This window comes from Arvicanthis niloticus, chromosome 5 (genome assembly GCF_011762505.2).
Source record: "Arvicanthis niloticus isolate mArvNil1 chromosome 5, mArvNil1.pat.X, whole genome shotgun sequence".
Classification (NCBI taxonomy): domain Eukaryota; kingdom Metazoa; phylum Chordata; class Mammalia; order Rodentia; family Muridae; genus Arvicanthis; species Arvicanthis niloticus.
The window spans coordinates 17,166,327-17,179,018 of NC_047662.1; the positions used below are offsets into that span (position 1 = coordinate 17,166,327).

The 12,692-nt window shown below is 55.5% G+C and overlaps 1 protein-coding gene across 22 annotated transcripts in view; it reads right to left on the bottom strand.

The window, feature by feature from the left end:
* The window catches only part of Rap1gap (RAP1 GTPase activating protein), a 62,873-nt gene that overhangs the window by 4,041 nt on the left and 46,140 nt on the right, over window positions 1-12,692 (bottom strand). For 11 of the 22 annotated variants that reach the window (XR_013110376.1, XR_013110375.1, XR_013110373.1 and 8 more), the window contains 13 exons: window positions 9,803-9,906; window positions 9,489-9,567; window positions 9,067-9,120; window positions 8,174-8,257; window positions 7,886-7,986; window positions 7,633-7,762; window positions 6,585-6,740; window positions 6,227-6,298; window positions 5,599-5,685; window positions 5,175-5,312; window positions 3,444-3,575; window positions 1,518-1,595; window positions 541-650 (listed from right to left, as the gene is read on the bottom strand). Coding sequence is in view for 14 of the 22 variants with exons in the window: in XM_076933939.1 (XP_076790054.1) it covers window positions 541-650; window positions 1,518-1,595; window positions 3,444-3,575; window positions 5,175-5,312; window positions 5,599-5,685; window positions 6,227-6,298; window positions 6,585-6,740; window positions 7,633-7,762; window positions 7,886-7,986; window positions 8,174-8,257; window positions 9,067-9,120; window positions 9,489-9,567; window positions 9,803-9,906 (1,325 nt within the window). In the remaining 8 variants the exon portion in view is untranslated. The remainder of the gene's footprint in view (window positions 1-540; window positions 651-1,517; window positions 1,596-3,443; window positions 3,576-5,174; window positions 5,313-5,598; window positions 5,686-6,226; window positions 6,299-6,584; window positions 6,741-7,632; window positions 7,763-7,885; window positions 7,987-8,173; window positions 8,258-9,066; window positions 9,121-9,488; window positions 9,568-9,802; window positions 9,907-12,692) is intronic. The other 11 variants (XR_004606845.2, XR_004606844.2, XR_013110377.1 and 8 more) reach the window with 1 other exon arrangement.

Below are 12,692 nucleotides of genomic sequence, written 5' to 3' on the forward strand. Positions count from 1 at the left end.
AATGGTCTCTTAAAGGATGGCCAGCTGGGATTTGGATACAGCAGGCCTCGAACCCAGGATTTATACTCTGAGTTTAGGAGGTATGAGACTCTCCTGGCCGCTGCCTTGTGCTCATGACAGGAACCGTACAACAGCCCCAGGCTGCTGGCTGCTCTCCTATCTCACTTCTCACATTGTGACGAGTCTCAGAGAAGTACAGTGGTGTGCCCAAGGCTACAAAGCTGCAAGACTTAGGTAAGGACCTCCTGTCTGCTTTGTGGGCTCAGCCGTGCCCACAGGCATTCACAGATGCTGCCATCCGCTCTCCCTGCTTGCCCCTGCTGGGAATGTGAACTTGATCTGTAAGATGCTGGCCCTAGGGAACGAGTGGAACTGCTCAGTGTCAAATGGAAGTGGTTTCTCCTAAGTGTCAGCTGTCACTGGATGGGTATGAGGCAGAGGGCAAGTACAGGTCAGAGTGGGCGGCACACTGGCGACCCCTACCGGTCAGTGTGGGAAGCGCACTGGGCTCCCTGGTGGGTCTGGCTCCCAATCACCCACCTCTTCTCCTGCACCTCCTGAATGTTCTCGATGCCAATGGCGCTGCTGCGGCGTGAGCCAAATGGACCAGACTTCTTCCTTGTGGGGCTCTTTCCAGGGACAATCAGGGACTGTGGGGAGAGACTCTGTCTCAATGCCTATTCACCTTGGGACACCAGCGGCCCCACCTCCCACTGGGGCCCTGCCACCGCGCCCAGAAGCCAACAGGTTATAAGCAAGAAAGAAGAGAAAATGTGCTTTCCGGAGGGCTGCCTGATAGATGGGCAGGCCTACAGAGGGCAAGGGCTGCTCCGGAGAACACTCGGCAGAGCTGTGCTGGACATTAGTCCGAGAGAGGCAGGGGGCAGCCACTGGGGTTAGAAGAAGGACAAATGCTCAGATGGCCCCGCCTCTTGCCCCTGGGCCTCATGGGAGCTGTAGCCTAAAAGTAGTAGTGAGAAAGCAGTGTTGCAACCCAAGCCCCTGCCAGGGCACCCCCACCCTCAGACCTCAGATTACATGGGGAGGCTCTGTGTCCCCAGTGGGGACATCCCCCTCTCCACACACTATGGCGGGATGCCCGGCATCAGAAGCATGGGGAGGTAGGAAGTGGGCCCTGAGGAGGCATGAAGAGAGGGACAGGATCTGCAGGCAGCTCATGGTAAGGAGGGGTCACGGGAAAGGGAGGGATGATGCTTTGTGCAGAACCGGCAATATTGGGAGACGTGAAGCTGGGCAGAGAGTCTTTGAGTACCAGATCCCAGCAAGGACCCAGTCAGGGTTCCAGGGGCCAGGCCAGGGCCAGAGTCTCCTAGTGAGGGCCTGGGGACTCTGGCCCAGGTCCCAGTATCACCAGAGCCGTGGCACTCTGCCCTGCACGCCCTTAGGCCTGTCCCGGGAAGGGGGCAACGTCCCCAATATGGCCTCCGTCCTGAGAGCGAGCGGAGAACAGCGCGTGCAGGCAGCTCCGGAGCCGCGGCCCCTGGATGGATGACAACCTCTTCCACAGCTCCTATGCCTAAGGCGCTGCCCCGGCGTCCGAATCTACTCGCGCTTTTCCCGGGAATAAGCAATGACTGGCAAGGGCAAAGGGGTACAGAGAGTGGTGGGTGGGGCGGGGAGGGAGCATGAAGAGAAAGAGGGAGAGAAACAGAAGAGGCAGTGGCAGGTGGGTACCGCAAGAGCACAAGACACGGGGAAGAGAGGAACCGAGGGGTAGGGAGGGCCAATGGGGCACAGATGGGGCAAGGGAGGGAGGTAAACAAAAGGGGGTTCAAGAAAGGCAACCGAGGGCAGGAGGAGTCCGAGGGGGTGCAAGCAGACAGGGTAAGGGAGGAATGTCAGATGGAGGGAAAAGGAGAAGAAAACAGGAAGAATAGAAAAAGGAAGCCACGTGAAGAGAGGGAGTCGTGCGAAAACAAAAACAGAAATGGGTCTGGTTACTGCCACGGCAGGTGCTGCTGGCCTGACCCTAACCCGGGGCCCCTCCACAGCCACCCACAGGCAGGAAGGGAGGGGCTGAGAACCTGGTTTGGGGAGAAGTTGGGCCAGGTCCTGGATGACAATGGACTTGGTGACCACTGGACAGCAAAGGCCTCACCTTGCTCCCCTGGCCAGACCAGACCACACGAGAGATGGTTGAGAGAGGAGAAGACTCCCACCACAGGCACAGTCTCACAGCACAGAGCACAGGGCGCGGCATGCAGCAGACGGCGAGCAAAGAATGGGTGGCTGGGTAATGGACTGGGGGCTGGACTGATGGATGTATAAGTGGGAGGATTATGGCTGGACAGATGGACAGGTGGGTAGATGGACAGGTAGGTAGGATGAATGGATCTATAGCTGGATGGGCTGATACGTGGATAAATGGCTAGGTGGGTGGATGGGTAGATGGATACATGGGTGGGTTAGCGGGTGGATGTATAGGTGAGCGGATGTATGAGAAGGCAAATGGGGTGGGGGAGGGGCAGACCAATGAATGCAGTATCTGAGGCGGCCACTAGATGGCGCAAAGCAGCTAGGTCATGATGTAGGCTTCTTGAATTCCAAGTGTGGGGTGGGAGGGGGCAGACTCCCATAGAGCCTGGCAGACAGTTAGTAATCAGTGATGGGGTTCACTTAGGCAAGCCCACACAGAAGCCCAGTTCGAGACACACAAAAGGCAGTCACAGGCATTGAGGCCCGGGCTGCTGCAGACACAGAGTACCACACAAGAAATGAACGTCCATACAGCAACATACATCCTGAGAGACAGCACGTGTGTCCCCTGATAATCAGAGCTTAGCACACATCATATACTCACACAGCAGCCCAATTCCTGACACACAGTAGGTGCTCACACAGCAGCCTAGGGTTGGGGCACACAGAAGGTGCTTACAGAGTTGATGCCCACACAGCAGCCCATTTTCCAACACACAGTAGGAGATGCTCACACAGCAGCTCAGGGTGGGGCACATAGTAAGTGCTCCCAAGAACTCAGGGCTGGGCTCACAGTAGGTGCTCACAGAGTACATGTCTACACAGCAGCCCAGGTCCTGACACACAGTGGATGCCCACAGCCCCACATACAGAGGTGCTTCCAGAGACTTAAGGCTTGACAGCAGATGCCCACAAAGCAGCCCAGTTTCCAACACACAACAGAGAGCAGATATTCAGTAAGGACTGGGACACAGAGGCTGTGGAAAGTCACACCCAAATAAACAAAGGGCCAGGAAGAGAAGGCCGGGGGGTTGAGGAATAGTATATCCCAGTGCCCTGATTGGGGCACTTGGCCATGGAGAATGGTATCTACACCAAGTCCAGTGCCCAGGGTGAGCACATGAACAGAAGGGCAGTGGGAAGAGGTAAGGCCAGGCCTCAGTAGGAAGGGAGCACCAAGGGCCCTGGGGAGGAGGGTGGGTCAGGGAAAGTCTAGGAATACTCACTATGCCTGCTGCCTTGGCCAGGTCAGGGTTGTTGGGGGTGAAGCTCCCACTGTGGCTAGTAGACACGGTGTTGGGTTTCTTGTTACTCAGTCCCATGGCATCCATGGACTGGCTCCGGCTCCGGATGACCCTCTGTGGAAGTAGAGATGGATGTAAGGAAGGCATGAGTTTCCTGGGGCTTCTTAACCTTGGGAAACCTGGATACATGCATCTGGCCCTTGCCACCAATGCCATTCTGGGTGGCCCTAGGATGTCCCGCCCTTTGAAGCATCAGCTTCCCCATGTGTCACACAAGAGGTAGCAAGCTTCAGAGCAGCCGGGCTTTGGATGTGTCACCAGCAAGCTGAGCATCTTGTGTGGATGTCATGAGGAGGGGAGATAACCCTGAGCACGCGCATGGTTGGTTGTGCTCACCAGGGGCCCTCCAGGACCCTCTCAGGGTCCCCTCCCCTCCCAGGGGCCCTCCAGGACCCTCTCAGTGTCCCATCCCCTCCTCTCCCAGGGACCCTCTCAGTGTCCCTCTCCTTCTTTCTGTCCATTTCCAGTCTATGCTAGACCAAGTGCTTCCTCTACAGCCAGATAGTGTATGAACGCTGCCATCCAAGCCTCTCTACACGGTGGAACTATCTAACAGCCGCTTTAACCAGGAAAAACCCTAGGCAGAGGTGAGCCTGGGGCCCACACGGCCAGATCGTGTGCCTTTCCCCACAGACTCTGCTGCCTTAGGAACACATGACCTAATCCAGGGTCCCTACTTGGCACCAGCCAGATGAGAAACCCCTGGACCCTGCCCAAAGCAAACACTAGACCTGTGTTCAAGTCCATGGGTCCCTGAATCTGCTTGGTGTCCTTTGTGGGCTACTAGATCAATGTTTCTATACAAGCCCACAGTTCCCACGGTAGCTAAGCCTGTGTTAGAGTGAGGCCATCTTCCCGCTGTGGGCCAGGAGGAACTGAGAAATCACTGCATACTGCCCTGCAGCTGGGTGAGTCTAAGTCTCATCCAAAGGGAAGAGGAAGCCCCCTCTTCTGCCTACTTCTAGATTGTCCTTGTAGACAGGCAGGAGTTTACACCCACAGGATACTCGCCTAACTGCTTTGCAAGTAATTCAAAAGCACTTGTGTGTGGAGAGCTGTTATGAACCCCCATTTCCCTACACAACAGATAACTGAGGTTTAGAGACTGCCCGAGCTGTAAGAAGCAGAGCTGAGATATAAACCCAGGGAACCTGTGCTCTTAGCTAAGCCACAAAGTACCATGGAGGTCACATGGTAGGTCTGCAACATCACCCAAACAAGACAGACCTCCTCCCCTCAAACCTGGCAGCCATAGCCCCCGGCACCAGTGGCTCCTTTCTGATCTAGAGGACTCCAACCTTTGTGGGTGCTCCCAGACAGACCCAGAGCTCCTCCAGCCATTAACCCCATTCTGAACCAGAGTCCCTAATACTCTTCTTCCTGGCTCAGTATACCCAAAGCACAGAGCACATCTTCAAATCTCCATGCACCAAACTATGTCCTCAACCCTAGCCACACTTCCAAGCAGAGACACAAGCCCTCAGCCAGACCTCACCTCCCACCACAAGTCCCTCACAGAGCCACAAGCCCTGCCTGAGACCTTACTTCTAGGACTAAGACCCAGGCCCATCCACAACTGAGCTGCCTCCTGCTGTCACACCCCACTCCTGCTCCATCAGCCTTGCCCTCCAGGGTGGAGCCCCAAGCCCTCACCTTGAAAGACTCGAAGAAGCCACCCCCACCGCTGCCATTCTCCATCTTGTCATCGTCGCCGCCCAGGCCCATCATGGACTGGCTGTGGATATGGAGCTCCTCGTAGAGCGTCTCTAGAAGGGCGGCTCGCGTCCGCTCCTGTGGGTCAGCCATGAGAGACCCCAGAGATCAATCCCCACCTGGCAATTCCAACCCCGGCTTCACCTTCCCGTGTGAAGTATGGAGGTCATCTTCAGGTAGCTGCGCTGGCTTCCCCAATTCTCCAGCTCCCTCCTCTTGCCTGGCATCTCCACCTCCTACCCCCTTGTGGACACTACCTTCTGCTGCCTCTCACTTGCCCTCCCCAGTCAGCATCCCCAAAGCCAAGGTCCAAGCATGCCTTTTCCCTCCAGAGAGAGTGTCCATCCCTCCAGTCCACTCTCACCTCTAGTTTGGCAAACTTCTCTGCTTTGTAGCATGCGTATTCAGCATTGATCAACTTCGTCAGCAGAAATTCCTGGAACTCAGGCCCCTGGGATCCCCCCAGTGTGGAGGAAGTGAGAAGAGGGTCAGGCAACCATTAGAGGAAGGGGGTGAGGGAGGTGAGGCAGGCTGGAGCTCCCAGAGTCAGCTCTCTAGCAGACACCTGTGAGGGACCCTGTACCCCTGATGGAAACCCCCGAACTCAGGAGGGCCTGGCAGTACATGTAAGTGGAAGGAGAGGTCAGACCAAGGTTTGCCATGTGTCTACTGAGAGGTTGGCAGACACATGTGTGCCCCTCCCCCACAAACATAGTGGAAAGGCTGTCAAAGAGCAGACATGAAAGGCCACAGTCAGCTGGGAAAAATGTAAAACAGCCTGCAGCTTACTCTGTGACCTTGTTGAATAAGTCACAGCATTTATCAAGACAAAGAGAGGTAGCACAGCAGAAGGGTGAAGGGGAACCTAGATCCTTAGTACACAGTGAGGGAGGCTTCAAGTCCTCCTGGGGCAAGACTGTGGCCCCCTCAGGCCCCTCCCACTCCAGCCCTGCCTTCGTGGTGGGGGAATGGGGGGAGGAGCTGCCTTTTACCTTCCTGAACACAGCAGGATCTGGGAGGGGAGGCCCGAAAAAGGGTACATCATCTCTAGCGGTGACTGAGACCTGAAAGGAGAGGAAGCTGAGTCTGTGGGGTCAGAGACTCCTAAATCAGCTCCTATCCTGTGGGGTTGGGGAGGCTCTGGGACTGCTCAGTTTGGGGACCTTCTAAACCAGAATTTCAGCTCCTCCAGCCTCTGCCCTGAGTTTGCAGGGTGGGACTGGCGGAGAGACCTCATGAGGATGCAGAGGCTGAGGAAGTGGGGTAAGACCAGACCAGAGCAGGAGGAAAGTGGCTAAGGAGTCCTCGCTCCTCACAGCCACGAGCCCTAGGAGGCCCCAGTTTACCCACCTTGTAGAGAGGGCCATCGGGGCCACCCCCCTCTGCCTGCACCACCACATAGGCATGCAGAAAGTTGGATGCAATCATGTCTGGCACGAAGGGCGTGTTTTCATCCTGGAAGACCACAGCGACGATGTCGTTCCCGATATGCCGCTTCCGCTGCAACTGAGCACAGGGTCACAGGCCTTCATAGCCTGGCTATGGGGTATGGGGCAGGGGTGCCCGGAGGGTGTAGGGCTGGGGGGGAGGTGTGTGTTCCCTGCCCACACCCAAAATGGCAAAACTTGTCTTAAGATGATGCCCATCTCCTTGGCAACCTCTGACACGAGAAAATGGAAGCTGAGTGGCTCTGAGGTCTCCTGATGCCCTCAGGGACTTCAACCCAGGTCCCACCTCTCAGCCCTTTCCTATCCCAACCCTATCTTGGCACACCCCAAACAGAGTCCATCACTGAACAATGAAGTTAGTACTGCTAAAACAGAAAATCAAAGAAAAAAACCCTGTAAGAGTAATACACCACCTCCTTCCTTTGTTAGCACCTTTTAGTGCTCTGGGCCGGGGGGAGTAGAGTCAAGTGCATGGCCTGATGGGAAAGCTCCCGACAAGGGGGACCAAATTTCGAGTGTGGGTCTAAGAACATTCCTGAACTCTTTATTCTTTCTGCGTGGGACTCTGCACTTCGTTCTCTTAGCAACCTGACAGCCTGTCACTTCACTGAAAAGTGCTTCCTAACTCCTGGCTCTGCTCAGTCTCGGGACCCCCACATGACCCCACCATGTCTCTTGCTTCCCACCAAAAAGCAAGCTCACCCAGGCAGGGCCCCTGCTGCGTAGAATGTACCATAGTCACATTCCCCATAGACGCTATCATCACCTCACAGAGGTAGAAGCCAAGGCTTTCCCTCCCTCCCGTCCCACTTACAGCCTGACCGGGGAGAATGGGTCAATTCTATCTGCGGCTCAGGGCCACATTGAGTCTGCTGTGACAGATGCTAAATAGACAAGTAGATGGGGTCACAGGTGACTGCAGGAAACAGGTAGATGGGTGCCCAGGCTACCTGCTGGGCGTCCCCTTCTGTGTATGGCAGCTTGGTGGACACGTGAAACATGATCTCCTTGTTGCGGAAGTTGCAGTATACCGACTCGGTCCCCGTCTGCCCGTGAGTCACGTCCAGGCCTCCTCGGAACCTGTCCCCAGGTCCCCAAGGCCATGGCTCAGTCTCCAGCTCCAGTCAGGCCTTCATGGGGCCGGGATGGGGCTCCCTCCCTGCTCAGGGACATGGCCAGAGCAGCTCTTCATCTGGGGCTTACCCCTTGAAATCCTGCAATTTGACTTTCTGGCCCAGAAACTCAAGGAATTCCACGAAGGCAGGACTTTCCTCGTTGGTGCTGAATAGTTCTTCCTCAGATGTCTGGAGAACACACAGGGGCAAGGTCACAAAGCTACATCTCCTGAGTGGCCCTCCCTCAGCCCTTCTTCCTCCCATAGTGGCCATGAGCAGTGCCCAAGTTCCTGGGAAACGGAGTGCCCTGGCAGGTGACAGTTGAGGATGAGGTGGGGTGGGCCGCACCAGGCCAGGGGAGGGGAAGGGTAAACACCTGGCCGAGCTTCTGATAAATGACTCCAAACTTGAAGTTATTGCTGATAACATGTTCGTCAAAGGTGACAATGAGCCTGGAGGCCTGTGGAGAACAAGGGTCGTGTATGCAGGGAGTATCACAGAGCCTGCCGTGCTGGGCCAGGCACCACACACCAGCCTTGTAAGGAGAGACCCCACCCTTTCCCAACCCCTTGCTTCAAAGGCTTCAGCAGTTTGCCTTAAGTCAGCAGCCTGCAGGCCTGCCCAGGGTTAGGCCTTGGTCTTGATCCTGTAGGATTTCCAAGTTCTACTTCGAGCCCTGCCTATCATGGCCAAGGCTACCCCAATCTACTCTGCAATGCCCAGTTCACTCCCTGACACTTGGGCAAACCTCTTTATGCTCCTAGACACCCTAAGTCTGACCAGCTGGCCTTGGGGCCTTCAATGGGTATCCCTCCTCACTTTGAGCCTGTTTCTCCCACCGGAACCAAGACGTGGGGCTTGATTTACAACGTCCCTTCCTTCGACTTATGGGATCTCAGCCTGATCAAAAATCCAGCCAGGAACCCCCGGCATCTTTTAAAGCCATGATTTCCAGGACTTATTATTTCAGGCTCGACAGAGATGCCAGCAGAGCCAACAGCAGGGGCCGAAGTGCATGAGCCCTAAGGAGGCTCTGTCTTACGGGGCTGTAGGTGTTCTGTTGCCCCGACCCCTGGAAGGCGAGGACCATGGAAAGGAAATCCAGAGCACAGAGCAGCCTAGGAAGCCCCCTAGGTAGCACTGACACTATTACACACTGTGGGCAATGCGGGGCTGCAGGGACAAACGAGAGGACCTGGGGGACATGCCCAACCATCAAGACTACCAACAGCTGCCACCCACCCTTAGTAAACAAGCCAGGTCAGGTACCTTAGGGTAAAGCACGGGGTAGAATCGATCCACATTGACATCTTCGCATACCAGCTGCAAGAGAGCACAGGGAGGGGTGGGAGTTGGGCTCAGAGAGAAAGGGAGAGACTTCCTGGGTCTTGGTAGGCAAGTCTAGGGAAGACAGCGGCAAAAAGGGGTGGGGACGGGCTGTGCTGGAAGCAGCGAGGTCTAATAAAAGACTAAGCCCTCGCTGCTGCTCAGAATGGAGCTCGCAGAACTGGGGGCCCCTGGGATCTGTGGGTGCTGTAAAAAGAGCTAGAGGCACACATCAAGTACCCAGGGCAACCCAGAGCAGCGTGCATACTGGGCAGAACTGGGTAAGAGGCCGCCCACAGAGGTGGCTGCCATGTGCAGGCACCGGGATCCCGGAAGTGCCAGAACCAGGATGTTCATGGCCTCACCTTTGCCATCTGGACCACGTTGGGGAACTCGGTGAGGCAGGAGATGGGGATGACATCATGGTAGGTCCGACACTTGGTCCTGGGAGGAGAAAGCAACGCAGATGAGAGACTGAACAGTGGGAAGACCTCAGGGGGACCAAAGATGGACAGTGGGGCACCGAGCCTGGCTAAGGCACTACCTTGCTGTGTGACCTCAGGCAAATTCCTGCTCCTCTCTGGGCCTCCATCAGGAAGGCAGGTGCAGTGAGCTGAGCACTGGAACTCTAGACCTTGGGCTCCCTACTGTTTTGGGCTCCCCCCTCTCCTGCCCATACCTGAGCAATAGCCGCAGGTGCTCTTGATCTCCGATGACGTCATACTTGAGCGAGAAAACCAGGTGGCCAAGAGCAGTGTCCAGTGAATAGTAATTGAAGTGTTCCTGTGGAGGGAGGGGCAGGGGAAGAGGGAGGTGAGGTGTTGGGCTTCGGGAGGAGACCACAGTCTCTGCATTAGCTCCACCCCTTACCAGCTGAGAAGGGTGCCCGCTTTTCCAGGCCTCACTTTCCTGGTCTATCAGACGGGAGGGTGGCCACCTATCTGAATAAGGCAGGCGAGCCAGGTAACGTGCCTAGGATGGTGATCGAGAATGTCTGTTGGAACCTTGTCTCTGGCTCAAGGCTGGAGCCACATGCACATCTGTATGTGTAAGCATGTGAATGTATGCATGTATGCATGTATGTATGTATGTATGTATGTATGCATGCCTGTATGTATGTATGTCCTCATTCCTGAGCACTCGGCAAGCACTCAAGAAGAAAAGCCAACTAGCCAGGTAAGGTTGTGGATACCTGACCTTCCAGACTAGGGAGGCTGAAGCAGGCGGTCCTGAGTTCAAGGCCAGCCTAGGAAACACAGTGAGACTTTGTCCTAGGAAAAGAGAATGATGGGATGAGGGCCGGATGCCTCAGCAGGCGAAAGCATGTACCAGACTTCTGTTTCCGACACCCATGTCAGGTGGCTCACAACGGCCTGTAACTACAGCCAGAAGACCCATTCCACTCTCCTAACCTCCACAGAATAAAGGGAGTGGGAGAGGAGGGAGAGGTGGAGGCCAACTAGCTAAAAAGAAAAGAAAATTAAAAGAAAAAGGAGTCAAGCCGCTGATTGCCCAGCTCTGGCTCAGTGGCCCCTGAAGCCAGGGCCCGTGAGAAACAGGAAGTGAAGCATCTTAACTGACCAGGCAGGTTTCTGCCCTCCTGCCTCACCTAGAGCAGAGAGCACAGGGCTGGTAAGACAGTCCACAGGGCACAAGGGATACCTATGACAGGAATGGCACCCCTCTATGCATACCCAGGCCCAGTACCATTTTAAAGGGGAAAAAAATGCCTAAGCCCAGAAGGCCCAGGCCCAGCCCCAGCCCCAGCCCCAGCCCCAGCCCCAGCCCCAACCCCAGCCTGGCCCTGGGCTCCCCCTGCTGTCCCAGGTCTGGGAGTGAATGTTCAGCCACACCCACCCTGAGAGTCATCCTGGAAATGAGTCTTGTTTAAACATGAACACTGCATTTGGAGGCAGGGTGCAGAAAGAGGTGGGGCTGGGGGTGCCCTCAAATTCACAGTTCAGGGGCCAGTGAATGGATCTAGACCAGGGCTCCCCTAACCCATGGCCTGGGTGTAGGGTGGGGAAAACTCCCAAATGCCTCACACTGCCCATAGACAGGCACTTGGCCAGGAGTCCAGGGACTGGGAGATCTGACAAGGGCAGAGGAGCCTTAGAGTTGAAGTGGAAGGGTGGGCTCAGGCTCTCCTGAGATCGGTGCCTAAGGTTACCATCACCGACTCTTCCTGTCATGATGCGGTCCCTGCTCTGCGCACTGCTTTCCCATCTACCCCTCCTCCTGACCCCGGTCACCACACCTCTGAGCGCCTCCACCTGTACCTTAGTGTCTGCTGTGGTAAAGGCCCCACTTCCACCTAGTATCGGGACTCCTTTAGCAAGCTTAAGAGAGCCAACTATGTGCCAGGCTCACAGTCGTGACTCCTAGACACAGCTGAGAGCCCTGGTCAGTGGGCACTTGGGATGAAGGTCTCTCTTCATCCACTGCAGGCTCAGCCAGGAGGTAGAATCCCATGCTATGTTCTGGGTCTGTCCCCAGGCAAAGGATGGAACTGGGGCCTGCTGGGTTAGTCAGTGGCACAGAGAATTGCCCCACCCAACCCCAATCCAGAGAGCACTGGTATTTCCTAGGGTGCCCTGGGTCTACACTGAGACCACATAGCTTCCCACTCCTGCCAGGGTACCCCCCCCCTTCTTCCCTTATGTGCACACACATATCCTCCACTCCATGGCTTCCATCCCCATCTTCCGGGGCATCTTAGTGGAAGGCTCAGTAACTGATCTTGCCTGAGTCACTGCACCAGTGTCAGCTTCCTCTTCCCTAAGATCAAGAGAGCCTTGCTCTCACGGGGCAGGCAGGTGTGGCGGCAGCTACCACCAGCCGTGTGTTTATTACGTGCTTCCCATGCGCTTGTCTTACCCCATATTTTACAAGATAAGGAAGCAGTTCAAGAAGGTTAAATAAAACACCCAAGATAAAAGGAAAGATCAACAGACAGAGCCTCCACTGGCATTCAGGCCCTGAGGCCTCCAAGCCTACGAGATAACTCTTCCGTTTTCAAGGCACACTGACGCCACACCATGTAGAACTAGGGTCCCAGCACAGGGCTTCTCTCAACTCTCACCCAGTCATTTCTCTCTTTTTGTTTCTGTGAAACAAAGTCTCACTCTGTGGCCCAGGGAGGCCTTGAACTTCTGGTGATCCTCCTGCCTCAGTTTGCCAAGGGGCTGTGATGACGGGCATGCATCACCATATCTGGCTCACACCTGATAACTTTGGAGAGTTGTCACCTTGCTCAGCCACCACTCAAGAGTGTCACCCAGGGTCTGCTCCGAGGCCATGGTGACCCCAGATCTAGTCAAGCCATGACGCCCCTGTGTCTTCCCAGCCTACCCTGGCTGCTGAGGGCCAGGTCTGGAAAGATTTTGTTTGCTGCCCCATAGCTGGTGCCCAGGGCAAGACCATGCACACAGCTGGCGCTCATTATCTGCTCACATGAAAAACACTTAGTTTCAGATGTCACTCTCCTACTAGTATCTTCTCACTAAGGTTTCCCAGGAACCATGTGACAGACAGACGTCATAACTGTCATTTTTACAGATGGGGAAACA